At 33.4% G+C, this 26,230-nt stretch overlaps 4 protein-coding genes across 8 annotated transcripts; 2 read left to right on the top strand and 2 right to left on the bottom strand.

Annotated features, from left to right (window-relative positions):
* Window positions 1-957: 957 nt before the first annotated feature.
* Window positions 958-4,981, bottom strand: LOC102627874 (beta-glucuronosyltransferase GlcAT14A). Of its 4 annotated transcripts, none has more exons than XR_008051810.1 (5): window positions 3,308-4,981; window positions 3,140-3,215; window positions 2,940-3,055; window positions 1,348-2,106; window positions 958-1,180 (listed from the first exon to the last, which is right to left on the bottom strand). XR_008051810.1 is itself a non-coding variant. In XM_006464697.4 (5 exons), the coding sequence occupies exons 2-5, from the start codon at window positions 3,855-3,857 to the stop codon at window positions 1,607-1,609; spliced, it is 1,242 nt and encodes a 413-aa protein (XP_006464760.1). In that variant the 5' UTR covers window positions 3,858-4,042; window positions 4,383-4,981; the 3' UTR covers window positions 1,211-1,606. The 4 variants fall into 4 exon arrangements, 2 of the variants coding, with proteins under 2 accessions (XP_006464760.1, XP_006464758.1); XR_003064109.2 differs by having other exon boundaries at window positions 1,374-2,106; XM_006464697.4 differs by lacking the exon at window positions 958-1,180 and having other exon boundaries at window positions 1,211-2,106; window positions 3,308-4,042; window positions 4,383-4,981.
* An 8,862-nt stretch (window positions 4,982-13,843) lies between these two features.
* Window positions 13,844-19,521, top strand: LOC102628568 (proton pump-interactor 1). Of its 2 annotated transcripts, none has more exons than XM_052433355.1 (7): window positions 13,844-14,008; window positions 14,646-15,034; window positions 15,620-15,805; window positions 15,915-16,094; window positions 16,218-16,412; window positions 18,136-18,234; window positions 18,328-19,521. In XM_052433355.1, the coding sequence occupies exons 2-7, from the start codon at window positions 14,675-14,677 to the stop codon at window positions 18,868-18,870; spliced, it is 1,563 nt and encodes a 520-aa protein (XP_052289315.1). In that variant the 5' UTR covers window positions 13,844-14,008; window positions 14,646-14,674; the 3' UTR covers window positions 18,871-19,521. The 2 variants fall into 2 exon arrangements, with proteins under 2 accessions (XP_052289315.1, XP_052289316.1); XM_052433356.1 differs by lacking the exon at window positions 13,844-14,008 and adding an exon at window positions 14,015-14,165.
* On the top strand, window positions 18,886-19,221 carry LOC127899701 (proton pump-interactor 1-like; the record flags this gene model as incomplete). Its single annotated transcript, XM_052433357.1, has 1 exon — window positions 18,886-19,221. A coding segment is annotated over one exon (336 nt), but the record flags the coding sequence as incomplete, so codon positions are not given.
* A 273-nt stretch (window positions 19,522-19,794) lies between the features above and the next one.
* On the bottom strand, window positions 19,795-21,120 carry LOC102629204 (non-functional NADPH-dependent codeinone reductase 2-like). Its single transcript, XM_006464701.4, has 3 exons — window positions 20,746-21,120; window positions 20,403-20,661; window positions 19,795-20,314 (listed from the first exon to the last, which is right to left on the bottom strand). The coding sequence occupies exons 1-3, from the start codon at window positions 21,066-21,068 to the stop codon at window positions 19,913-19,915; spliced, it is 984 nt and encodes a 327-aa protein (XP_006464764.2). The 5' UTR covers window positions 21,069-21,120; the 3' UTR covers window positions 19,795-19,912.
* Window positions 21,121-26,230: the final 5,110 nt, after the last annotated feature.

Here is a 26,230-nt window from a genome sequence, read left to right as displayed (position 1 = left end):
CCTCTCTCTCATTGTGAAACCTCCATCTCTGATCCTTCCCTCTCCCTCGCTATTGACTCACCACTATCTCCACTACCGTTTGCTCTCTCTACTGTGAGTTGTTGACTTTTTTTTTATTAGCTTATTGTTCATTAATTTTTTTCCTTAATTAAATTGTTATTGTTTTTAGTTGTGATTAATACTTGAATTACAAAGGATAAAATTGTATTTTATATTCTTGGCATAAAATCGATTTTTAACTCAATTTATGTTGAACATTAATGTTTTGTTAATAGAATAGTAGTGAATTGATAACGACACAAAAGTTAGTAGTAAAATATACTTTTTAATAAATAAAATATTGACATAAAATATGTCATAATAATTTTGTTAGTAAAATGATAATATTCATACAAAATATAACTATAGCGATCAATAGCGGTGAGTAAAAAATAACAATTTGTACTGTAGTCTTGTCAGTAGCACAATGCTAATGGGAAAAAAAAAACAAAAATGATTAAACAAAAAGGAAGATGACCAATTGACTATCTCTTGGCAAGTTTTGATTTGTTGGTTATATATTCTACAATTAGGTGACATCATACAACCCTGCTTGTCGTCTGCAGTGAAGCTGCCTCTTTTCCTTTTCAACATTTTTTATTCCTTGCGAAATGTTGAAAATTGGGAGGATATTCAAACAATGGACAATTTTCAAACATCAACCAAGTATTTAATTGTGAATTCAGCAATAGTGGAAGAGACTTTTCAAGTTATGGTCATATGACCATTAGTGTTTAGTCTAATATTATTTGAGTGTTCGATCATGCCAATACTCAATTGTAGACAACTCTAGCTCTCAGCCAAAAATGAGCGAATCCAGAGTTAAGAGGAAGAATAAAAATTAATATTAAAAAGAAGAAAAGAAGAAGAGGATGCAAAAAGAGAGTTTATGGCCAAGCCAACAATGGAAAGAAAACATTTTCAAACCAAAATAATCTTTCTTTCTATTAAACAAACAAATAGTATCAGTCCTTTCACACCTACCAAACCTTTTTTACTTTGAAAGATAGATAAACAATTATTGTGCATTGATGATATATAACGTCCATGTATATATAAATTGCTATGAGCCTATGAGGCATAAGACAGAACAGATTCTTTTTGTGCATTTTTGCAAGCGAAACATCTAACCAGCCGCTACCTGAAATTTACAAATTGAAAATTCATGAGCTAATAGAAATGTAATGCACCTCAAATTATTATAAAGCTGAAAAATGGAATATTCAGCAACAAGGATAGGTGGGAAAAATATAAAATACTGCAGAATGCTTCTGAGCTACATTAAGTGTGAAGGTCTCTGTGAAATACCTACAGAAAGAAGGATGATCAAGCACCTTCTTAGATCCCAACCATGAATGTCGCAATATGCTTTGCTTCTAATGATTCTAACATGCTTCAAGTCTAACAAAACTGAGGCCGTAAATCCAGCTCTACCATCAAAGAATCTCCCCTCGATGCACTTTTCTAAGATTGGGGCCAACTTCTGGGTAGAACGTTTGTTTTTCGTTTCTTTTACTATCTTTTGTTTTGAAATCAATTCCCCCACAGCAAGAAAATATAACGCAAACTATGTACACTGGTTCAGCCCACGTTTAGCTTCCATAGTCAGCCTAGCTACTAAGCGGCGAAGCCTTTCAGCTCCAGGACCCGGCTTGATCTTGTTCGGATCCCCAACCTTGGAACAATGTGGATCACCTGAGCACCAAGCACCAGGGGTGAAACTCCCATTTTTCCGACCAAGTAACTCCTTATCAATCTTGTCCAAAACAAGGGCATTTTGTCTGAATTTACGAGCAAAAGCAGCACTGCTTGAAATCATCTCACTTGTATCATTAAGTGAAAGAATGTGTGGGTGCTGTCCGGGGGGATTGTCCCAAGAGATGTAGTGCAGGTCATGATTGACAACAGTTGGAACAAACTCTGGCACATTACATATGACAGTCTGAAAGTAAGATTCAGGCGAGGAGACAAAGTTTGTATAGTACATAAGCAGCGTTCTTGGTAGATTATCCCAACCCCAAATGCAGTACTCAACGAATGAACGAGAGAGCACCATCCATGCTGAGCCTGCAAAAGAACTTGATGTTATTGAATGATACAACATGAAATTCACAACATACCCTCCCATTTGGCAATGCACATACAGGGAATTTCTTTCTCGTAATAGTGGTTGTATAATGACAAAACAAGTTCAGAACAGCAGATGGTAAGTACTGCTCTAAAGTTTAAGCTTTTAATTCAATGCTGGAAAGAGACTAAATCTTTTGACTTTTGTACCTTAGATCTCTCATATTTAAGTTATGCGTGATTCAAATCTAGCCAAATCAAAACTTAGGAACTTGCTTATTTGGCAGCACAACAGCTGCAATAGAACTCCCTTTATAAGTACCACACATCCACTCAAACATACATTTTGGATTTGGGTAAAAGGACCAAAAATTAAACACCCGGGTTCATAATACCTATACACATATGTTAGTGAAATACTAAGAGCAAAGCTAACTGCTTAAATCATTTGAAACAAAATTATCAAACTTGCAAATTAGTGTGCAGAGCAAGTTACATTTAACTAAGCAAATTCTATTTCTAAATAAGGACCTGCAAATTCTGGAAGCCAGTAAAGGTTATTTAACTGAGCAAATGGAAACAGCTTCCACAAAGACAACTCGAAACATTTACCAATTCCCAGATTAGTCAGACCCCAACATATTTGATGGAAGGATACGGGCTTCTTTACATTTTCCATCTTTTTTCATTAAAGAATACAAAATTTCATCATTTCTTCTGTTTTCCATCATTGCAAATTTAATAATTTCTACAAAACGTAAACATGTTCTTCGCAATCCTAACTTCTGACAGCGTGAATGACCAAAAAAAATAGGTAATGGAGAAAAACTAACCAGTAAATAGTTTAAATGCCGTTGGCAAAGTTCTCCGCGGTGTGACCCAGAATATATCTGACTTAGTCAACATATAGAGTCCAGGATCAACCATCAAAGGCATTGCTCGTTTTTCCCTGCAGAACAAATAATCAGATTAGCATCACTTAAAATATAGAAATCCTGAAAGGATATGTTCAAAGAGAAAGGAAAGAACCTACTCCTTCCAACCAAGATGGCTTGTATGCTCAATGAAATTAAGTTTCCGGCTTAGGCCCGAAAATGTGTAAAGAAGATCTGCAAATTAAAACGGCAATTAATTAACTAAATATAATAAAAAAGGAAATAAAATGATAAAGAAATATACAAGTAGAACAAAGCAGTCTTACCATCTTGAGTCACAAGAGGATAATCTGAAGCACTAAGGTTAATAAACCAATCCCAATCCTTGCTATTCTTAAGAAGAATAGCACAAGCATGAAGGGTATTAGCAACCATGGTGGGTCCTCTATAAGTAACCATATTAGCCTTGGTGCTCATGTAAACATTTCCAACCTTGGAGAACATGGGATCTTTCTCCACCCGTGACGCAAGCTCCAATCTTTCCTCTGTGGGCGCTTCAAGGTCCAAATGAAGAACATATCGGTTCCTCGGATGATACAGCGCTTGAAGAGTCCTCCAAAGTTTCTCCAAATCACCTTTTGACCCAGAAACCAAATAAGCAAATCGAGGAATTTTGGGACCAGAAGGAGCGGGTTCGGATTGTTTAACCTTCATTTCGGCATAATTTGGGGCTGTATGATTTGATGAAGGGAAAATCGAGAAGATTGCATTGATAGTGTGTAATGAAGAGATAAGACCCATGTTGAAGGATGTCGCAAGAAGGAACACGCATATTAGAGAGCTAATAACTAAAGGAAACACCCACTTCTTCTCCATATTCAAGGATCCAAAAACAAAACTTTTATCACTGGTTCCGGCTAACGAAACTCATATCCCGACTTTGCTCAATCCCAAAACTCAAACACAAACCTAATATGCAGGTATCGAAAAACAAACAATACAGTTTATAGGCAGATCAATACCTCCTCCCTCAGAATTCCAAATTACACTTCAAAATATATCTGTCAGATCAGCATTCAACAAGAAAATCAGTATACAAAACCAGGGCCAATCATGTTAATTGCCAAAACACAAAGAAACTGAAGCTTGGCAAAACATCTGGCTTTGTTGATCTGAGCAAGAAGCATCAAAACCGGCGATAATGAATTAAATACACATTAAAGTATAATGTTATATGCATATTTAAATACATTTAAAGATGTGTGGACTTGTAAGGAAAGGAAGAGGGTTATTAAATATTTTAAACATACCATACAAGAAAACGAAAAATGATGCATTTGGAAAATCAAACAAGGGACCAAGGAAAGAATATAAAATTATTATTTTTCATTATTTTATTACCAAATTAGCCAGCAAGTCACATGTGTCGGCCTTTAAAATTCCATTTGTTTAGACAAAATCCCAAATCTTGGAATGAATCCGATTACTCATTCTTAATCATATAGATCACAAACCCTTAAATGAGCATAAACCAGCTACCAGTAGGCAACAAAACAAAAAAAAAAAACCCAGATCCCAGAATCAAGCTCAGATCATAAACCAAATAAACCCATTTGATAATCTCTCAAACCAACCAAAGATCAAAACTTTACATGAAAAAGAATCAGACCTTTTCTTGATAAGTAGCAATCTTTGTGCCCGTTCAAGAAGGAAAAAGATTATGAATTGACACTTTAAAGAAATAAGATTTGCGTGTGTCAGTATGCGCGTTATAAATAAAATAAATCCTGTTAAACTGGAGGTATTATTAGCTTTGTGGAATAAACTAAAAGATACAGCAAAAAATTGATTAAGAAAAAAAAAAAAAAAGCGACAAAACACCGGGTGGGTAAATGGGTTTAATTTGTGACGAGCCTCCAGTTTAGGAATGATCAGACACGGCAGCAACTTTGTCTAAAATTTTGTCTAACTGTTATTTAGATTTTGCAACAGAAGAATAGATTCCTTATTTTCTATATTTGTAACTGTTGGGTCTCCTTAATTTTTTTACCTCTTTAGCCTATTTTTGTTTCATCGTATTATTATGGTATGTGATTAGCGTGATGCCGGTTTATAGTCGTTGGTTTGCGAGGGTTTTTGACTTTTGGGTGGTCCAACGGTTGTGATTTAGTTGATTTGTAAGGTAGTGGTGGGTGATTTTTTTTTTTTTTTTCTTTGGGTGTCGTTTGTGTGGTTGAGGGTCCAGGATTCTTGCATGATCCCAGGGTTATCTTACCTTTCATTTCAAGGCTGATAATGATATCCAGGGCAAATGCAACACAAGGGTGACACAAGCCGGCACTCTCGTCTGAATATTAATATTACTCCTTGAAGAATAATATTTATATTAGACATTACATTATGATTTCTTTTTATTAACCTTATGTGTCGATCCTACTTAAATCTCTATTGTTATTGTAAGAGTCTTTAAGTAAAACAAATAAATGTGTCACATATAGCTAAGATAATTTGGATGTATTCGAGCAATAATAAAATGAGTGTTACAAGATCCTCCGAGAGTCGATGATAACAAAGTATCTAGATAATTGTGATAATTAAAGTATTGGTAAATTTTAAATTATGTTGCGTATGAATTGACTATTTTTAAATGGTAAATGTCTGTTTAACATTTATATTTTGAGTAGTGTTCATTTATTTTTTATATTTTAAAAAAGGCCTTACGATACTCTGTTAAATATGTGAAACTCATGTCCCTTTTTTTTCTTTTTAATTCACTTTTATAATTATACCCTTGCAACAATGTTTTTTAGGATATTAATTAATTTTCTGTAAAAAAGTTAATAAAAAATTAACCCCAAAAGTAAAATAAAAATAAATGTAAAATTATTTGTTATTATTTTACTTTTATAATTAATTTGGTAAATTAATTTTTTATAAATTATTATTAACAAGATTATTACAAATTTATCAAGCATTGCTTTAAAATTGTAGTAAGGGTATTATTATAAAATAAAGAAAATATATCATATTCATCAGTAATAATATTTTGAGGTATTTTTTAAAATATAAGAATTAAGCGTGTACTTAATATAAAATATAAAGAATAAATTAGTATTTACCCATTTTCAAGTTACTATTTTTACTTTTGAAAACCATAAAGTTTCTCCCATTTTTGTTCAAAAAGTAAAAAGAAAACGCAGTGGGTCGATGATTTTTTTTTTTTTGTCTTTCTTAACAAAAATAAAGGGGTAAATTAAGATTTTCAAAAATAAAGATAATTTAAAAATAATTAATTCATAAGAAAGATAATCCAAAAATAATTCTTCTCTAATGTGAACACCCTATTTTTTTAAGTGCCACAAATAAAACTAATTTTAAGTAACCTAGGGAGATCTTTGTCTTGGAATGTTGAAAGGATGTGACAAGTTAAATTAATGTTAGTATTTATATTTTTTCAAAAAAAAAATATTAGTATTTATATTATTACTATTATTATTTTGACAGCAGTATTTATGTTATTATTAGTTGCAGACAGAGAGTTGCTTTGGTGGACCATCCAAGAGAAATAAGTAATATATATGTCTCTATCAAATTAAATATATCCAGCATTGTTATTAATTTTAGCATGAATCTAGCCTTCAATAAAATGCTTTATTAAATAAATATTGGGAGGTGGTGGGTGATTAAATTATGGTTGCGAATTGGGAGGTGTGGTGGGTGATTGTCGTTTTGGACATTATTTTTGTGATTGAAGGACTGTAAACCTACCAAGTTTATCCAAATTTCATCTAATTTTGATCAAATTTGTTTGTCTACAATTGATAAAATATATAATCATATTTGGTAGATTTATCAGCCTCTAATATTGGACAATCCATGAAAAATGAGAGACTCAAATGAGGTTTTTAACTTTATGGGTTATATTGTCCTTTTCAATTAGCCTGATGCCATTGTCAATTTGAAGATAATTTCTTACCAATTTAAAAGTTAGATAGATAGGATCATAGGAATGCCGAGAAGATTTATGCGAAGTTAATAAATTAAAAATAATAATTTGTTAGTGTAACATATTTTTTTTAATAGTGAATTAGTAAATAATTACTTAGAAAAGTCTTGAAAAGATAAAAACGTTTTCAATTTCATAAAAATGATTTATTAATTATTTAACGTGAATAGTCTCTTGAATGTGTCTTGTTGAAATTCAGTAAACAATTCCGTGAATTGTGTGAATAATCAGCCTTTTTTTTCCCTCACATTTTATTAGTATAATCAGGAAATCTTGTTCCATATAATAATTAATTATGTAGTTTTTAACATGAAAAATAAAATAATCATCAAATCATCTAAAATTTTTCTTTCACATATTTATATATTTAAAATAAAGATCAACAATTTAGTGCATGCAGTCGTGCATCATCACCACTAGAGGTGACTAATGGGCCGGACGGCACGAGGCACGGCACGGGCACGGCACGTGTTCGTACAGCACGGGTACGGCACGTGTTCGTACAGCACGAGCACATTTCGGTAAAGAACGTGGCACGGCACGACATGCACGTGGGTCATGCCGGACTTAGATTTTAGGCACGTGGGCCTTAAAAACACGGCATGATTAGAGATGGAACAAAGCACGGTACGCGAAAAAGTACGCAATAAGCATGTTTCATTTTTTAATGAAAGTAAACTTAAAATTTTATGATTTTATAAATAACTTGAAATTGAATCTTTTAATATATTTTATTGGCTCAAGTTTTTTAAATTTATTTAATTCTTAGTTTCAAAAAAATTATAATTGATTTATGTTTATAATTTATTAAATAAATAATTGATATCATGATTTTAATAAATAAAATTATAAATATCATGATTTTATAAATATGTATTAATATTATTATAAACTATGATATATGACTTTACGTAATTCCAAGTTAACAATTAAGTTAACTCTTAAAAAAAATATTATTATTGTTGTTGTTAAGTACTAAAAAAGAATTCGAATACCATAGAGTCAAACTTAGCAACTAATATTACATTATCTTATTATTATTAATTTATTATTATTGAATATGGACTTGAATTTAAATTTTTTATTCTATTAAATTTAAATAAAGGCATATGGATTAAAAAAAAAAATACATAAGATTGAAAAAAATATGACAACTTGACATGCGCTCTTAAAAAAAGAAAAAAGAAAAAAAACTTAGTGGGCTATTTTTCCTAGGCACGAAACGGCACGAGTGGGCATGAACACGATCACATGTGGACACGGCACGAAATAAATAGTGGGCACGGCACGACACGAGCACGAGTACGCGTGGGCTTCCGTTGATCGGCCTGGGCCGGCACGGCACGGCCCGTTGGCCATCCCTAATCACCACTCTTTAAATTAAATCATTATTCACAAGAGTTTTTTTTTTCCCCTTCATTTACCAAAATGTCTAACCTTCATCATTTTGACAGGCGGCATTTTTAAATCTATGCAGACATAACTTTTAATCCGAGTGTTATAGATGTAATAATTCCCTCATAGAACATTTTGTATTGAGCCGAGGTCTGAATAATGACGTTATCAATTACCCAATCATTACGCTACCATCAGGTGTATTTAAACCGTTGATCTGATCACTGGTTATTGTTTTGAAGTCACATTCGTATTATTATTATGAATGGGGTAATATTCTGTAGTTTGTTCCTGTATATTCCCTCGGTTTTTACAAATTGATCCTGCGGATGCATATAATTCAAAAGACAAATCTACTGGTTCAAAACATTACTGAAGGAAATTTTTTTTTAAAAATAAATAAATTTATAGTATAAATTCAAAACATAATTAACTTATTTTTAAATTTGGGAGATTTGATTCTAGTCTAATAGAATAAAAAATTATCAACACATTCTATGATACTTAAATATGGTTAATCTGTTGATTCATAATTTTGAGATAAATCGTTGTAAAAAGATGATGAATTGTTTTTTTTTTCCTATCCTCGCCACTTGTTGTTGTTAGTACTTTCTAAAAAATTTTTAAATCGGTAAGATTATACTTATGTATTTTAAATACTCAACTAAAATATTCAATGATGCGGTATTTTTTGTGTCATCAATTAAATAGGCTGTAATAATAATAAAATAATAATTGATAATAACATCAATTAATATTATACATATATATAACGGTAAATGATTAGTTACATATTAGATAAACACTATATGAAACTTGAACTTTATGAAAATAACAATCTATTAACTTGCCATCGTTAAAAATGCTATTATTCTTAGTCAAGGTTTGTTTTTCATCATAATAACGATACTAATTAAACAAAAATTCTAAGGGGACTTTTTTTTAAAAAAAATAAAAAATCTATATAACCAAGGAAAATGGGAAAAGAATATGCAATGAAGATAAAAGAATTCAAAGTAACGTGACGTGTCGGCTTCATATTCAATTTTGTGGGTTCCCTGAAAATAAATGTGTCTCTTGGGTTGTAAGATGAAGATGAACTGCCGAACCACCGTCAATTTTAATGCGAACCGTTTCACATTTGAAATTTGATATTCTAAACCTGTCGTTGACTTTTTATTCATTTATATTTATTTTGTTGCATTTGCCTATTATAAACAAGCCAAAAAAAAAAGGATGAAGTTCATGGACCTTGACCCTATTCCGATTTTAAATTATGGTCCCAAAAAGTATATATAAAAAAAAGGAAAAAGAATCCCAAATTTATTTTGTCAACGTGAGTGAGTGTGCTTAATTTTCTTACACTTCTAGATGCAATTTTTATACCTCACATCTCATCTACATTTATGCAAAATCATAAATAAATAATAATCCTGCACACATATTTGTAGTGCCATCTAATTGAAATGATAAAATTTATTGTATTAAAATAAGAGGCGTAGAGTTTGAATTTCGTTCATATAGACAGAAAGAGTATTGAATTTTCATTAAATAAAATAATAAAAAAATCCACACATATTCACCATCTAGTTAGTGATAGAGATAACAATGAATTGTACTTACTAGACATATTTTGAACTTTTTCTTTCATTTTGGCCGTTATCGCGATTGGCTATTTTATTTTTTTAATTTTTTCCCTAAAGATGTATTAGTACGTGGTGTTACCTTAGATTATTTGGTTGATATATTGTTTACGGGTCATTCTATAATGCCGTAACTAAATTTACAACATTGATGCCGTAATGGACATGGACCGTTAGATTTGAATAAAAAATATCTACCACTAATTCTAAATAAATAGGTAATATGTTACCTAAGTAGCATGTAATTACTCTTTTTTGTTCAAATTTCAAGTTACATTTACTAATTTTATGTGTGATTTACAAGTTTTATACAACATTCACAAGTTAATGTTGATTTATAAGTTTTATGCAACAATTACAAGTTTTTATTTGTTGTGTTTACAAGTTCTTCTTACAGTTTACAACTCCAACATTAATTTACCGATTTTTCCATCAATTTACTAGTTTTATGTGTAGTTTACAAATCTTTTGTTTCATTTCACAATTAATGTCAATTTACAAGTTTTATATCATTTTTCTAAGTTTTTATTTTGTTTATAGTTTTTTCTTCTAATTTACAATTTCATCATTAATTTACTTCTTTTTCCATTAATTTACTAGTTTTATGTGTGATTTACACATTTTTTGTTTCATTTCACACTTAATGTCAATTTACAAGTTTTATGTCATTTTTCTAAGTTTTTATTTTTTTTACACTTTTTTCTTCTAATTTACAACTTCATCATTAATTTACCCATTTTCCCATCAATTTACTAGTATTATGTGTGGTTTACACATTTTTTGTTTCATTTCACTCTTAATGTCAATTTACAAATTCTATGTCATTTTTCTAAGTTTTTGTTTTGTTTATAAGTTCATCTTGCAAATTACAACTCCAACATTAATTTATCCATTTTTCCATCAATTTACCAATTTTATATCATTTCTTATTTTTTAAAGTAATTTCATACGTGTTTAGGGAATTGTTTTGTAGGATGAAGAAAACGTGTAAATCCTTTTTTTCTTTAAATTTATACCCGTAAAATTTTTATTTTTTAAAACAGTATTTAACCGGCTTATAACCGATTGAATATAATTTAATTAAAATTTTTTTTTATATTATAATAATTATGAATCGTTGATCTAATCTAATGACCCATAATAATTACGATATTGAAATCACGGCATCATAGAATTTTTCATTCATCAGAATTTTTGAAGCTGATTAAAAATGAGGAACATTTTTAATAACTTACAAAGAAAAGTAATTTTTTTTTAAAAAAGCAAGAGTAAAGGAACGGGCCAGGCCCAAAAGACAACGGTGATTCTCATGTGCTGCCAAAGGAGACTTAGGAGAGTCAACCATGGTCAAAGACGCAAGTGTCAAAAAATGAAACACTGTTACCATGAGGACCGAGTTGACATATTTTGTAAACTATTGATATAGTTTGAAATATTCTCCAAAGAACAGGTTCTGCATTTTCCTATTGGGCCAGGGGCCCAAGTTCGCAAAATATTCATTTTGCGCACTAGTGAAGCCGGTGAGGCTCTTTTGGCAAAATGGGTTTTGGATTATGCTACTGTGACAACCAAAATTCTTGTGAATCCCAAAGTTAATTAATTAGGAAGTGTGCTCTGTATTTTTAAATGTAATTTTCTATTCAGTTGAGGTTTTAGAGCGTATTTGGAAATTTATTTGAGAATCTAATCTAAAAAAATGTTTGAGTAGTCGAATTATCATTTATCAAATAGTTTATTTGAGTTGACTTTTTCCCCCCAACATATTGGATATAATATGAGAGTAAATTCTTAAATAATCACCTATTCGTGGTCTTTATAAAGTGTTATTTATTTATTCACGAGTCTATAAAACTAATTTTATGGGTTTAATTGGGCTTCAAACCAAAAGTTTTTCCTTTTTTTATTTTTCTTATTTTCATTTACTCTTGATCAGCTTGCCCAATATATAAATTATCATGATTCTACATAATTTTATTATTTATTATTGATAAGGAGATAATGTAAGTAATCTAATTTGGATTTTTTTCCCTAACAGTACCATTAATTTGAAAAATAATGATATAATTATAAATTCTTGTGTAAATTTATTTTGTACAAACTTATTTAACATTAACTCATTGGTTGAATAAAAATAAATTATATAGATCAAGAAATATTTAATTTAACCAATTAAATTATGTCATATCAGTTTATACAAACAAAATTTATATAAGAGTTTATAGTTATATTATTACTTTAATTTAAAAAAAAAAAGAAAAAAGAAAAAGGAAATTACCAAAATGGGGCTGATCAAATTTTAAAAGCAAAATATCGAAAAGCCGTATTAGGATGGGAAACAAAATCTTTTAAGATTCGCCTTCGGCAACATTTTGAGATGGACTGATATGCAACATTAATTTGCTAAAAACAGAGCAGCGGCGGTGTCTTCTCCATGTAACTGCTGCAACTACTTCTCCATCTTTCATCTATTTTCTTAAAAGTCTTAAAAAAAGTGTCTGATCTCGTAATCATCGACAGAACGAAACGTGTCGGCAAACAGCCGCTTAACGTGCGACACGTGTTCTTTTGTGAACAGAAATGGATTTTGCCAAATGCAAAAGTGACAAACTACGGACAAGGACAACGAAAGGGACAAATTACTTATCAATATTTATCTTTTATTTTTGTTTCTTAAAAAATATATTTAATTAATATATTATTTGAATAATTGATTCCCCCCGATAATTTCATATAAAATTTGATGTATTAAGTGATGATTGAGATATAATTTTATTAAGAGGGGACATACCGGAAGTAGGATTAGGATCATCTTATAATGGGCTTTAGTCATGAGTAAAATTAGAAGAGCTCATATCACATAAAGATTCTAAGACTTTGTTTGGTATAATTTTTTAAATAAAACTTAATTATGTAGGGTTTTTATAAATAAAGTTTTTACTTTAAAAATTTTAGTTATTTAGCTGTAAATGAGAGTTTTTATTCAAAATTATAAAATTACTTTAATAGACAAGTTTTTTAAGTTACGTTATAAAAGGAATGAAATAACATTATTAAATAAATAAATGATACTTTATATATTTTAACATTTAAAAAAAAATTTAACATCTACTCTCAAAACTCAAAATTTGAGTTTTTTCAGTAGAGGTAAAATAATTTATTTAATTTTTAAAAGTTCTATTAAAAAAAATTTTGATAAAATCTTATAAGATTGAATAATTACTTATGACTATTAAATAAGTCATATCAAATAGATACTAATCCTTGAATGTAACTATTCCGTATATAGTTCAAGTAAGAACTTTTGATTTTATCTAAAATCCGTTTTATTATTATATCTCAAGTTTGAAAGCAAATAGTACTCTTACACAAAAAATGTGGCAATATATTTTTAAAAAAATTTTCATTGCCATTTATTTGTAAAATAATAAAATATTCGATTTTAAATTGTCTTAATTTTTAATTCTCATTGTTCGCCCATTGCTTTAAACTTTATTCGTTAAAAATTAAATTTTTGAGAATAAACCATATTTTTCTACAAGTTTTTTCAAATATTACATCACAATTCAATTGATAATATAATTAAAAGCTTTTCAAAACTTATCTTTTAAGTCCCATGACTCCGAAATTAAAAGAAATTTTACTCTAAATAGTGCCTATCTCCTGTCATATCTCTTCTTTGAAAAAAAAAAAACGAAAACAAATATAAATATTAATAAATCAATTTTCACCTCAACCAAAAAAAAAAAATTACAAATAATAATTACTTAAAAAGAAAAATCTATAGAATGGCAGCCACTAGGAGATAAATTTGAAGGAAAATGAAGTGAATGGAAGAAAAGCAGAACCATAAATTGTAACTGCTCTTGCGGCTTTTACTGCTTGTACAAATAAATAATAAAATTACCGAAATTGTCTCTCTGCTCTTCCCTCGGCATTGTCGAGTTTTATCATTTGTCTTTGCCTGTCACACCACCAGAGAAGAGGTCTCATCTCGCCCCATTTTCCATTCTTTTATTTTCAATTTTTTTTTTCATTAGCAATCAATTTGAGCACTCGAGGGCCCTTTGTCAAAAGGGTCTTCTTTTCGTTTTCTCTTTCGCTTTCGCTTTCTTGTTTCTTCTTCTTCTTCTTCTTCTTCTGGTAAAAAATTCCGCCTTTTATGTGCTTTTAATTTTGGTTTTGTTGATGGATCTCATCTGGGTTTGATTCGTTTCTATCTGTTTTTGATGTTTCTCAATTGGGTTGAATTCAGATTGTGATTTGCATCTTAGTTACACGTTGACTTTGTTGTTCTTGGATTTGTGTTTGCATGTTGGATGCGTAAAGGCCTGATCTTTTGGCTTTGATGTGATAAAATAAATATTGCTACCATATTTTTAATATGATTTTGCAGATGGGATTCCAGACTAGATGATCTGTGTAGAAAAGTCTAGATCTTTGATTTGTGTTTAATATTTTTAATCGAACTGTATGCTTATTGATGCTTTTAATCTGATTATTAGGTAACCTTACAAAATCAATAGGTTTTGATCTAATCTTTGTTCTCATATATATTTTTTGTGTTTTGTTTTGGCAATATGATCTTATGATGTGTATGTAATTGTTTCGTTTTATTTGTAGATTACCTGAGGCCTGTTCTTTGTTGAATAATGGTTGCTGAAATGGCGCAATCACCTGTGGAGAGTGTGGCTGAAGTGCATAATTCTCTGGCACAAGAGAATGGGAAACTTGACAAGGGTCCGGTGAAGGATGAATCGATTATATTTGGTTCACATGGTGGAGTAGGAGAGCTTGTTAATGGAAAAGAAAGCAATGTATCCAATGCCAACTTACCAAAGGATGTGGGTGAGGAGTGGCCTGAGCCTAGGGTGATCCATAACTTTTATTTCATCAGGCACCGCCAGTATGATGATCCAAAAATAAGAGCGAAAATTGATCTGACTGACAGAGAGATTCAAAGGAGGAATCAGGCTCGGATGCAACTTATGGACGAACTAAGAGCAAAGAGGGTGAGTGGAGTTATGTATTATCAAATGCACCATCATTGCATCATATCAACATATCATTGTTTTTAGGATTTTGTAATAAGTAATCAGTATTTAAATGATTCAAGAACCCATAATATTAATGAGTGTCATACATCAGCTTGAAAGTTGTAGCTACCAAATTAATATTTAATGAGAGTCATGCATCAGCTTGAAAGTTATAGCTACCAAAATGCATGTGTATAAGAAATGTGATCTTTGAATCTGATTGCTTATTAATCTAAAGATAAATGAATATGCCACTCTATTTTTTCGTTAAGGTAATTTTTAGATCGTTTATATTTGGTTTTTATTACAAGAGATAAGATTTGGTTTTCTTTTTGTGTGAAAATATGAATTGTAGTGAAGAGTTTCCTCAAATTGCGAAGCTGATGGACAACTTCTTCCAATTATTATGTTGAATAATTTTTCTGCTTAATTACATTTCATTGCTCCAGTGTTATTAGCAAAAACTCCAAAACTCTGCCCAATATAGAAAAAATAATCTCTGTTTGTGGACCTGTTAAAGATTAATTTTGTTATTGAGTTTTTCTTTCTTCTCTCATGCAGGGAGTTAGAGGGGATTTAGCTGCTCAGCTGAGGTCTCTGAAAACTGAGGGTAGGCAGTATAAGTCAGTAATGGATGATAAAAGAAAGGAAATGGAACCCCTGCATCAGGCTCTTGGCAAGCTGCGCACCACAAACAATGCTCGTTCTGGTGGTATATGTTCATCCGAGGAAGAGCTTGATGATCTTGTATGATTAATAGCAATTATTGATTAATTTTTGCTTGTATAATATAATTTGTGCTTCAGTGACTACTTGCTTTTGTCTCTTCATCTCTGACTAAGATTAGTGAATGCAGATCCGTAGTTTGCAATACCGCATTCAACATGAGATCATTCCTTTATCTGAGGAGAAGCAAATCCTTAGAGAAATCAAGCAACTGGAGGGGACAAGAGAAAAAGTTATGGCTAATGCTGCTATGAGAGCAAAGATTCAGGAGTCAATGGGTAAAAAAGAGGATATTCAAGACCAGGTTAAAGTAAGATATTTTAGTTTTGTTTTGCTTTCGAAGCCTATTGTTTCACTGATTTTGGCCTTAGTAAAATCATGTTTTTGTTATTATCAAACAGGGACTAATGTTTATGTTATTTTTTCACTGTAGCTCATGGGTAGTGATTTAGATGGAGTGAAGAAGGAGAGCCAAGCAGTTTGGGCCAAAATTTCTCACCTTGAGGGAAAAGTGAAGGCGTTAGATGAAGAGATTGAAGCTTTACAGCAAGAGGTGAACGATGTGGCTGAAAAACGAGATAAAGCGTTTGCAAACATTAAGGAACTGAGGAAACAGCGTGATGAAGGGGTAAATTTGTTTTCCTTCCATATTTTAATTCTATTTTGAGTATATTGCTCTCTCCCTCTCCCCCTCTCGCTGCGGACAGGTTCTTATGCTGTCTAGACCACTGATTATTTTAGTTTGTGCTTGCTTACTATTGAAACACCTTGAGTATACTGTTGGAGAAGGCTTTACCTATCTATCTATACGGTTTCTCAGCTCATGCAGCCTTAATCTACTCTTGTGGGAAGTCTTTTAGGAATTTTCGTTCTTATATGTTTTGGTTCTTTCACTGTTATTAAGACTAGGCAGGTTAGATTTCTGATAAGCGCGTATACTTGGGCCAGATATTATGTAATAATTTAGAGAGATAATATGTGTCAGGATTGACAAGTTGGAGCTTCTATTTTAAGTACGTTACTCTAGCACTGAGATTTTGCATGGTTGCCCTGCAATAATCTTATTGTTGCTTTGCTTGGAGAGTCATGCTGCTTCTGTATCAGTATCATCTTGATCCAGTGGTTGCATGGCTTCATGTTAGGTACATTTTTTTGGTTTCTGATTAGTTAGGATCATGTTTTATCATTTATCTGTTCAGAAAAAATTGAAGACTGTTGGTTCATTCCTTTAGCTTTTACAAAGAGCTACTTGTTTTGAGAAATGTGAATAGGAATTGTGCATGAGAATCCACTGAATTATCTCTTTTCTGGGTTTCTTCTAGGATCAAGTATTAATTCTCTCTCTCTCTCTCTCTATGTTTTGGGTCAGGGGTTGTTCTTATTAGTTATTCCAATCATCAGAACTTGTAATTAGTTATTCCAATCATCAGAACTTCTAATCTTGTTATAAAATCCTATAGCCCTCAGTTTTGTATCCTCTCCTGCTGCTTTGTCTATTTGATTATGTTTCCAAGTATTGAACTTGTTTATTGACTTTACAACCCATATAGGAGTATTTTTTTTTATGGATTAAAATAGTTTTAGTGATTGCATATTTTCCTTCCACTAAAATATTTTTCAAGTTTTTCTAGATATAAAAGTTTCAAATGTCAATTACCGTACTTCTTATCGTATATACATATATTTGACATAACACAAGAGTGTGTAGATTTGTGGCTTTGGATCCATGAAAGCCAAGGTTCATACCTATACAATGTGAGCAGGTTCCAGTAGGACTGTGGTTTATGGTTTGATTTCATGACATTTGATATCAGCATTGCCAATGTTCATATATTTTGGTATGAGCATTTTCTGGAGGCTTCTTCTTTAGTGTTTGCATTAATCAACTCTTTATCCACCATCTAGAAGATAGACTGAGCGTGCTTGTGCATCCGTCCAGGAGCTTGTATGTGCGTGCTCCTGCAAATGGTGTAAATTTGCTGGCTTCTAGATGTCTTTTGAGCATGTAAAACAATGAAACATCATATTGCATGTATCATGTTACTCGTGATGAGATCTGTTCTTCCAGGATCATTGAATTCTCGTCATCTGCTTCTCTTTTGCTTCTACAAAAGTATTTAATTGATAAATGTTTCTTGAAGCTTGCCTTACGATGCATTTTTTAATGAATATGTTTAAGTTTTGTAAATAAAAATGCAATTACATGAATAAGTTTGTCAGTAAATATGCTCAATCTCTTTTTTGGTTGTTGACAATATAAAACTTTTATCATCTTGATTGTCTGCCAAGGTATATGTGTGTGTGTGTGATATTGAACAATTAGCCTCACTGAATCTTAACCTATTTTTCAGAATGCCTACTTTTTTCAATACCGCGCACTCTTGAACGAAGCCAAAGCCATGTCTGTCAAGAAAGATGTCCAAGGTCTCAAGGAATTATCAAACTCAGAGGTTTGTTAGACTTGTACTCATCTTTTACTTTGTGTTGCACAAGTTAAATATTTTGTCTCCTCATCCGTTACTTAAATCTTCTTTGTTTATCAGGTTGAGAAATATATGACCCTCTGGAATAATAACAAGGCTTTCAGGGATGATTACGAAAAGAGACTTTTGCAATCGTTGGACATGCGGCAGTTGAGCAGGGATGGACGTATAAGGAACCCTGATGAGAAGCCATTGGTGGTGGCAGAGACTTCAGTACCCTCTGAACCAGAGATTGTGGCAAAGCCTAATGTAAAACAATCAAAGGGAGATTCCAAGTCTGCTTCACAGAAAGATACCCTGCCAACCCAGAAGGTTCAGAAAGAAGCCGCTAAGAAAGAGACTGAAGACACAGCAGATTTTGAGATCCCTGTAGTAGAAAAGCCTGCTTCAGAAAAGAAAGTGGATGAAGCTAAGTTGAGGGAAATGAAAAAAGAAGAGGATAGAGCAAAAGCTAGGGAAGGCATGGAAAGAAAGAGGAAGAAGGAAGAGGCGAAAGTAGCAAAGGCGGCTTTAAGAGCTGAAAAGCAGCGCAAGGAAATTATTTATGGAACTTATTTTTTTACCATTACTGTTTTACTGGCAATTAATTTGGAACTAATATGATTGTTTCTTGATTGATTTCAGGCGCTTGAAGAAAAGAAAGGAAGGTCAAAGAATAATAATAAGCCTGGAGCCTCTGGAACTGCTACCACTGAGGAATCTGCTGTTGCAGAGGTAGAGGAAGCAGAAAATGCTGATGTAAATGTTGAAGCACCAGTTGAGGCTCCAACTCCAGCAAAACCTAGGGTCCGGAAGGAGAATACTGTCAAGTACAGGTCTCGAGCAAGGGGTCCAGAATCACTTCCAAAGGCCATCCTGAAGCGGAAGAAGTCTACTAACTACTGGGTATGGGCTGCACCTGCAGCTGCGGTAGTCCTGTTGATCCTGGTCCTCGTATACTACTATCTTCAGTGAAGAGATGTTGACAATTTTCTGCTTCATGAACGAGAGGGAGTTAAATTAGGTTTGTAGAAGAAGCAAAACTCAAAAAAAGTTAATTTTGTTCTTTGTCATCCTGTTCAAGGGATGGACTCAAAACTCATAACCTTGTTGGTAGCTCAATCAGAATCTGAAACATTCACCAAGTGAATCTTATAATACATTTGGGTTTATGTATTTTCCAATTTTGACTTGAAAAGCAAGTTAATGGATGTTATATGCAAGCTTTGCTCTAAAGAAATTCTTGTTATAAATAGTCAAGCTGAATTTCTGTTACTGATGATGCTCTATTAGTTGTAGACATTTTTAGTTGATGGGTGTCAGCGGAAACTATTGGATGATGAATTGTTGATTCATTTTTCGCTTAACCAGTTGATATATGTAGTCTTCGGATGATTGCATGTTGAGTCCCTCTTCACTGGTCCATATTTTCTCTATTTTTTATCAGAATATTCATGATTACATATTAGAGGTGCGTGCCGGTGCCCTGGATAAAAACTGGTATCAAAATTGGTGAAGAAACATGCAAGCAGTGCATACACTTTTCAATTACAAAAGTGTTTGCATTTCCATCATTATTAAAATTCAAATTATAGAACCTTACATTTGAAATTAATTATTACATTTCATATAATTTTTGGAATATTTGTATTTCGAAAGTCTGAAACTAGCCATCATTCCACAGCTCCTCAGGGGTCTTGAATGGTCCATGAGGGGAAATAAGGAAATCACTTGGTATCAATCTACGCTGTGCGATTTGATTAATCTTGTCATAGTCGTCATCAGTTAATTCCCAATCGAAGATCCCCAGGTTCTGCTTCAATCTCTCTGGATTGAGGCTCCTGACAACAACTGTCACTCCTTGCTCAACTATCCATCTAAGAGAAACCTGAGCGACAGTCTTGCCATGAGCCTCTGCAATCTGCTTTAGTGCTTCATTCTCCATGACTTGATTGCTTCCCCATCTTGTCCCTACGGCTCCCAAAGGTGAGTACGCCGTGACATTCATGCCCTTGACCTTGCAAAATTCTCTAAGCTTCCTTTGTTGCCAGACAGGGTGCATCTCCACCTTCAAAAAAGAAATACGTGTTGCTTTCATTCAACCAATCATATTATGTCATATGAGTTCGTACAAACATAGTTTGTGGCAAGCTCACCTGATTGATGGAAGGAGGGATGGTAGCGAAGGTGAGTATAGTGTCAATCTTCTTGCAAGAGAAGTTGCTGAGACCAATGGACTTAGTGAGGCCGAGCCTTTGAGATTCTTCCATGGCTTCCCACACGCCCTTGTAGTCCAAAGGTGAAAGGTCCTCTTTATTAGGCAGAGACATTCCAACCTCTTCCTCCTCTGATGTTGGCTTAGCACTGATGGGCCAGTGAATGAGGTAGAGGTCTAAATATTCCATTTGAAGCGCACTGCACATCAGACACAGAAAGTAATCTATTACTGACACCCTGACAGAGAGCTAGATAGCTTGTTTTGTTATTAAATTTTGTTACCTGAGAGACTTCTTTATTGCCGGGATAACGCGGTCGTGATGAGCGTTGTGGCACCAGAGCTTGGAAGTGATGAAGAGTTGTTCACGGGAAGTGACGAGGCCAAGCCTGAGTGCTTCGGCTATTGCTTCTCCCAGAGCCTTCTCGGTTCCGTAAATTGCAGCCGTGTCAAAATGTCTGTAACCCAGCTTGATGGCCTCCAGCACCGCCAGCTTCAAGGCGTTCAAGTTCGATTTGCCAACCGCACAGCCCAGGCCTATCACGGGCATATTCCGGTGGCCAGAAGAGGAGCTCAGTGCTGACGTCGGCTGTATAGAGTTATCCATTCTGTCTGATGAGGATGATGCTGCAACGTCGCAGCCAACTTTTATTAATTGGTGTCCATAGGCTTTACTTTAATACCACCACGTCACACCCACAAGTGATGATATTTTTTTGTCAGTACTCAACGGATGCCACGTATTTTGATAGAACGAGACCGAATCGATTTATCTTGATAATTCAAAAATTATGATAAACAAAACCGACCCGGTTTACTTTATTTCTGTCCTCATTTTTTGTCTAAGATTTTCGCTTTGTTTCCAAATGCTCCCTGGTGTTTTGAAACTTTAAAAAGGTTTTATTTGTTTACATAATTAATCAATCGCATTTCTATGAAGCATAAAATCTTAATTTCTTAAATTATTAAGAGAATTTTTAGTGAAGAAATTATTGATGCAGAATTCTGGTCATGGCTATAACGACTAGGCGTCCACGCCAACATTTAAATTTATTTTTGATGAGAGACAATACTTGCTCATTCATTCTTGCTTCGAGAAGATTCCAATGACCACAATCACTTTCAGTTGGGTTCACATGTGTTCACAAAGAACGGTTAGGGGGTTGCTGATTGTTTTTCTGTCGTGACTTCTCTAATACTTAAGTCAATTTCTAGGCCTTCGGGAAAAGACTTGTGCTATAAATCTCATGGATTTCTATAATTGATTCGAGCAAATAGGTTTTCTAATTAATTTGGAAAAAGAAGAAAAGGATAAACAAGAGAAACTACTAAAATAAAGAGAGTAAGAGAGTTTACCAATGCCCCTTTACTTACCTAGTTAGGACTTTTATAGGTAGCCAAAACCACCGGCCCAAAATTGATGCACGACCGTTAGTGGATGAACCACATGATCGTCAGTGGATTAGCTTCGTGCTCGGATATCTAAGAGAAAAATAGTGGGTTGACCTTTAACAATTGACAAAATCTCATAATTGACTTTGGCGGGATGACCTTTTACCACTGCAGACACAACCTCTCACATGTCCTACTATTTAAATCCCTAATGTCATTTCTCTTTCCTAAAACTTTCCATCAACTTCACTATTAAAAAGCAAAAAATCTATGTGCACACTATTTTTTTCGTAGCCATCGCTCAGACGATTTCGATTCAACCCAAGTATTACTTCTTGAACTCCTCTCTAGTTGTTGTTTGTTGGATCTTGAGTGTTTTTGTTTTGGAACCATGTCTAAGGGCAAAAAAATAGTTAATTGAGGTTGAGGTTGATAGCGATGATGAGTTAGACTTCTTGGCTATCATGCTCAGGGAACCTGTTTCTAACCTCCAAATCCCTCTAGAAAACATAGGTCAAAACAACCAAAGATAATCCTAGAAAGATGTCACTTGAGGTTTTTTCCTCGTCTATAAAGAACAAATCTAATAGAGGGAGTGATGAGAGAGAATCAAGTTCTAATAAAACTCTTAGTATAAGTAGAGCATGAAACACTAATGACAAAGGTAATAGCGAAGAGGAACCCTCTGAGGAGATCCGACTAGCCAAAAAGGTAAAAATTAGCCACAGAGGGAATGCTGAGTCTTACCCACGAGATGAAGTGTAGTACCACAATAAAAGATCTAGATAGGCTTAGGGAGGTCTATAACATTCCTGGTGATGTTGATATTAGGATACTTAATCCTAAGTATACTCTTAGTCGTTCCCCTAAAGGGTGTGTAACTTTATACTTAGAATGCTTCAAATTGGGTGTTAGGTTATCCATTTAACTCTATTTTGTTCAGGTGAGGGGTAGAATAAACATAGCCCTTGGCCAGCTTAACCTAAACACGTATAGAGTGCTTTCTGGCCTGTACGTTTTGTGGAAAAAATGCAGGCAAAATAAGCCTTTTGTTGACGAGATAAAAAATATGTACCAATTGAAGAATAATCTAAATGATGCAACCTAGTACTACTTTATGACGAGCTTAAAGAAGAGAAAGCTCATAATAGATATCCTAACTTCGGGTGGCAATTGGAAAAGTAAATTTTTCTTGTTGGGGGAAACTAGGGCCAAGTGGCTTCTACTCCTAATGAAAATATTCTCGTTCCTTATGTATTTGCACTTTATGTCATATACTGGCCATAGAAACTCATAATTGAACTTTATACCTTAGTTTTATTCTATTTCTTTGACGTTTCAGTTTCTTAGAGCATGACATACAACATGAAAGAGAGCCTGCTTTTGGGAGTTAAAACCGCTTTTGCCAACTCATGCTCGTGCAAAAATCTTCTTTCACTTACCAGCTTGGTTGAGTCTCGTTTAGTACCATCAACAACAAATATAGATAAAAAAATTCTTGATGCCATCGAAAGAAAGTGTCGTTGTAGTGGTGATAGCTTGAGCAACTGGCTCATTTCTCCCAAAAAATTTTTGGTCACTCAAGATTTCTCGCTTTTGCAAACCCTTCTTTCTTTTCCTTATAAAAAATATGGAAGCCCAAGTGGCAAATCTACTAGAAAGAGCCTCGTGACCTTATCTCGCCTAGTAGACATTTCAAAATTCCTACAACAATAACACGAGCGAGCTTATTTCTTGGTCTCTTACCAAAATGAATACTCAATACTAGTGCAAAAGAAGTTAATTGAGGATCTCGAAGACCACACTGTTGGCAAGCTGATGAACATTTTTCAACTTGGTGCCTTACAGCTTGCTACAATGCTACATATTATAAGGCTATGATTGATCAATAAGAAAGAAAGATGTAAGTGGAGGCCCAAGCCTTAAAAAAGATGGCAGAGCTTGCTGAAGAGCAATCTGGTAAGCTCCATAGAGAATTTTTGTCACTCAAGGAGAAGTTTGCTCTTGCCAAGTCCATGGTTATTTAGTTGGAACATGAGCTGTTTAGAGTGAAATATGAACTTAAAAGCATAAAAATAAGCTTGCCCGTATGAGAAACAACTTGAGTTCTTGTGGTCACAAATATCCAACTTTCAAAGTTTGGTTGAGATTCAAGCTGATTATGAATATAACTCTGGGCTGGCATTCAACTATAAATGATCATGTCTGTCCTAAAAACAGAATATGCAGCCTTTGCTCTTTGATCGTTGGATGAGCCATCCATAATTATCAACAATATTCTGTCTGTACTAACCTTGCAACTACTTGGTCATCACTAGCCTTCATATATGGCTTCGTGAGTTCTACTATAAAATTTGCTAGCGCTTGTGCTTTGATCGTTGCTCGGGATTTGTAACTTATGTCAAACTCACTCAACTCCACAGACCATTTCACTAAGCACTCAGAAGCCTCTGGTTTATGCAGTGTCTGCTAAGGTGGTTGATCTATCATCACAATAATTGGATAGACATGAAAATATGGCCTTAGTTTGCGAGCAATTATAATCAGGGCTAGTGTCCACTTCTTTATCTTTGAGTACTTGGTTTCTGCATTGAGTAGAGCTTTACTAATATAGTATACAATGTTGAATTCTTTCCTCCTCCTATATCAGCACTAAACTCTTACATTCAGGCACTACCAAGTATAAATACAATGTATCACCTTCCCGTAGTGTCAACAACAACAATGCTTCGAGCAAATACTTTTTCAATTTTTGAAGCGTTTCTTTACACTCTTACGTACACTCAGTTTTCTTTTATTTTCTCATGACTTAAAAAAAGGTATTGCACTTGCCAGTTTTCTCATAAGGTTTTCTATCTCTTTTAGTGTGCGAGGAGATTTAATCTCAATAATTGCCTAAATCTTCTCTGAATTCACCTTGATTCCTCTATAACTTGCCATAAACCCTAAGAACTTTCACGAACTTACTTCAAATACGCACTTCCCGGGATTTAGTTTTATCTTGTACTTTCTTAACAGCTCGAAAGTCTCTTTTAAGTGTCTTGTATGGTCAACAGAGATTTTAAACTTAGTAATAATATCGTTAACATACACCCGAATAGTGCAACTAATGAGGAGCTTGAAGATTTTATTCACTAGCCTTTCATATGTTGCACCTAGATTTTTAAAGCAAAAGGCATCACCCTGTAATAGAATAAACCCTAGTTAGTAATGCAAATTGTATGCTCTTCATCATGCTCAAACATGGGTACTTAGTTGTAACCTGAAAATGCATCCATGAGACTGAGCAGGCCGTGACCAACAATTGAATCAATGAGTTGGTTAATTTTTGGTAGATGGAAGCTGTCTTTTGGGCACGTCTTGTTGAAGTATATAAAACCCACACTAATTTTCCATTTTTCATTAGTTTTTTTCACCACGACCACGTTAGAAATCAACACGGAGTAGTTAACTTCCCTAATAAAACCTGTTCGCAGAAGTTTTTCCACCTCGACATTTATGGCATCATATCTCTTTTGATTGAAGCACCTCTTCTCTTGTTTTATTGGTTTGGCATTTTCATTTATCGTAAGCTTGTGACAAGCTAGCTTGAGGTGTATTCCTGGCATGTCATCATGGGACTAAGTGAATACATCAACATGAGCTCTCAAGCACTCCACCAAGTTTTTAATTTTTCTCTTAACCTTAATCCAATTTTCACTGTCTTCTATAGGTCACCTTGTTTCATGCTTTTGGTTTCAGTCTCTTCAACTGGTTCCCACCTTCATTTCTCATAGTCTTCTCCTGTATCCAATGAAGTTATCTATATGTTTCCCTAACTGCTATTGCGTAACAACTTCTAGCAATTTTTTGATCACCTTTCACGACTTCTATAATGTTGTTTACCCAATATTTAAGAGTTAGGTAATGATTCGACATTGCTGTTTTACTAATCCTTATGAATGAATGGCCTACCTAAAATTATTTGATATGGACTATCCTCATTGACGACCACAAAGTCCAACATCAATTTTTTCTCAAAGTGCTTAGAGTCTATTGTCATTGGTAGCTTCATTACTCTCAGAGGTGTTAACCTTCCTCCTTTAAATCCTTTCAAAAAGATATTGATGTGCTCCAGCCCTAAATCTGTGATCCCAATCTCATTTAGTGTGGATTTAAAGAGAATATCAATCGAACTTCCAGAATCCAACAGTAGCATATTTAATCATTTGCTCTCAACGTTTCCTGTTATTGCCAAGGCATCCTCATGCAGGTACAACACTCCATCCTCATCATTCTCTGTCCACATAATCAGCACTTACTCTTTTTGCTCACTTTGGTGCCAACATATTGAAGAGTACATCGCGGTTGGTCATCGCATACCTTGAACAGTTTTTG

This window comes from Citrus sinensis, chromosome 9 (genome assembly GCF_022201045.2).
Source record: "Citrus sinensis cultivar Valencia sweet orange chromosome 9, DVS_A1.0, whole genome shotgun sequence".
Lineage (NCBI taxonomy): Eukaryota > Viridiplantae > Streptophyta > Magnoliopsida > Sapindales > Rutaceae > Citrus > Citrus sinensis.
This window is presented reverse-complemented; position numbering and strand designations above follow the sequence as displayed.

Excerpts from the sequence above, each read along its gene's own strand:
- LOC102627874 (XM_006464697.4), bottom strand. The coding sequence starts at position 3,857 with ATGGAGAAGAAGTGGGTGTTTCCTTTAGTTATTAGCTCTCTAATATGC. Across the intron at positions 3,216-3,307 it reads TCCTCTTGTGACTCAAGATG|ATCTTCTTTACACATTTTCG; the intron begins GTAAGACTGCTT and ends TTTAATTTGCAG. Across the intron at positions 3,056-3,139 it reads AGCCATCTTGGTTGGAAGGA|GGAAAAACGAGCAATGCCTT; the intron begins GTAGGTTCTTTC and ends TTTGTTCTGCAG.
- LOC102628568 (XM_052433355.1), top strand. The coding sequence starts at position 14,675 with ATGGTTGCTGAAATGGCGCAATCACCTGTGGAGAGTGTGGCTGAAGTG. Across the intron at positions 15,035-15,619 it reads ACGAACTAAGAGCAAAGAGG|GGAGTTAGAGGGGATTTAGC; the intron begins GTGAGTGGAGTT and ends TCTCTCATGCAG. Across the intron at positions 16,095-16,217 it reads ATATTCAAGACCAGGTTAAA|CTCATGGGTAGTGATTTAGA; the intron begins GTAAGATATTTT and ends TTTTCACTGTAG.
- LOC102629204 (XM_006464701.4), bottom strand. The coding sequence starts at position 21,068 with ATGGATAACTCTATACAGCCGACGTCAGCACTGAGCTCCTCTTCTGGC. Across the intron at positions 20,662-20,745 it reads GCAATAAAGAAGTCTCTCAG|TGCGCTTCAAATGGAATATT; the intron begins GTAACAAAATTT and ends TCTGATGTGCAG. Across the intron at positions 20,315-20,402 it reads TCCCTCCTTCCATCAATCAG|GTGGAGATGCACCCTGTCTG; the intron begins GTGAGCTTGCCA and ends TCTTTTTTGAAG.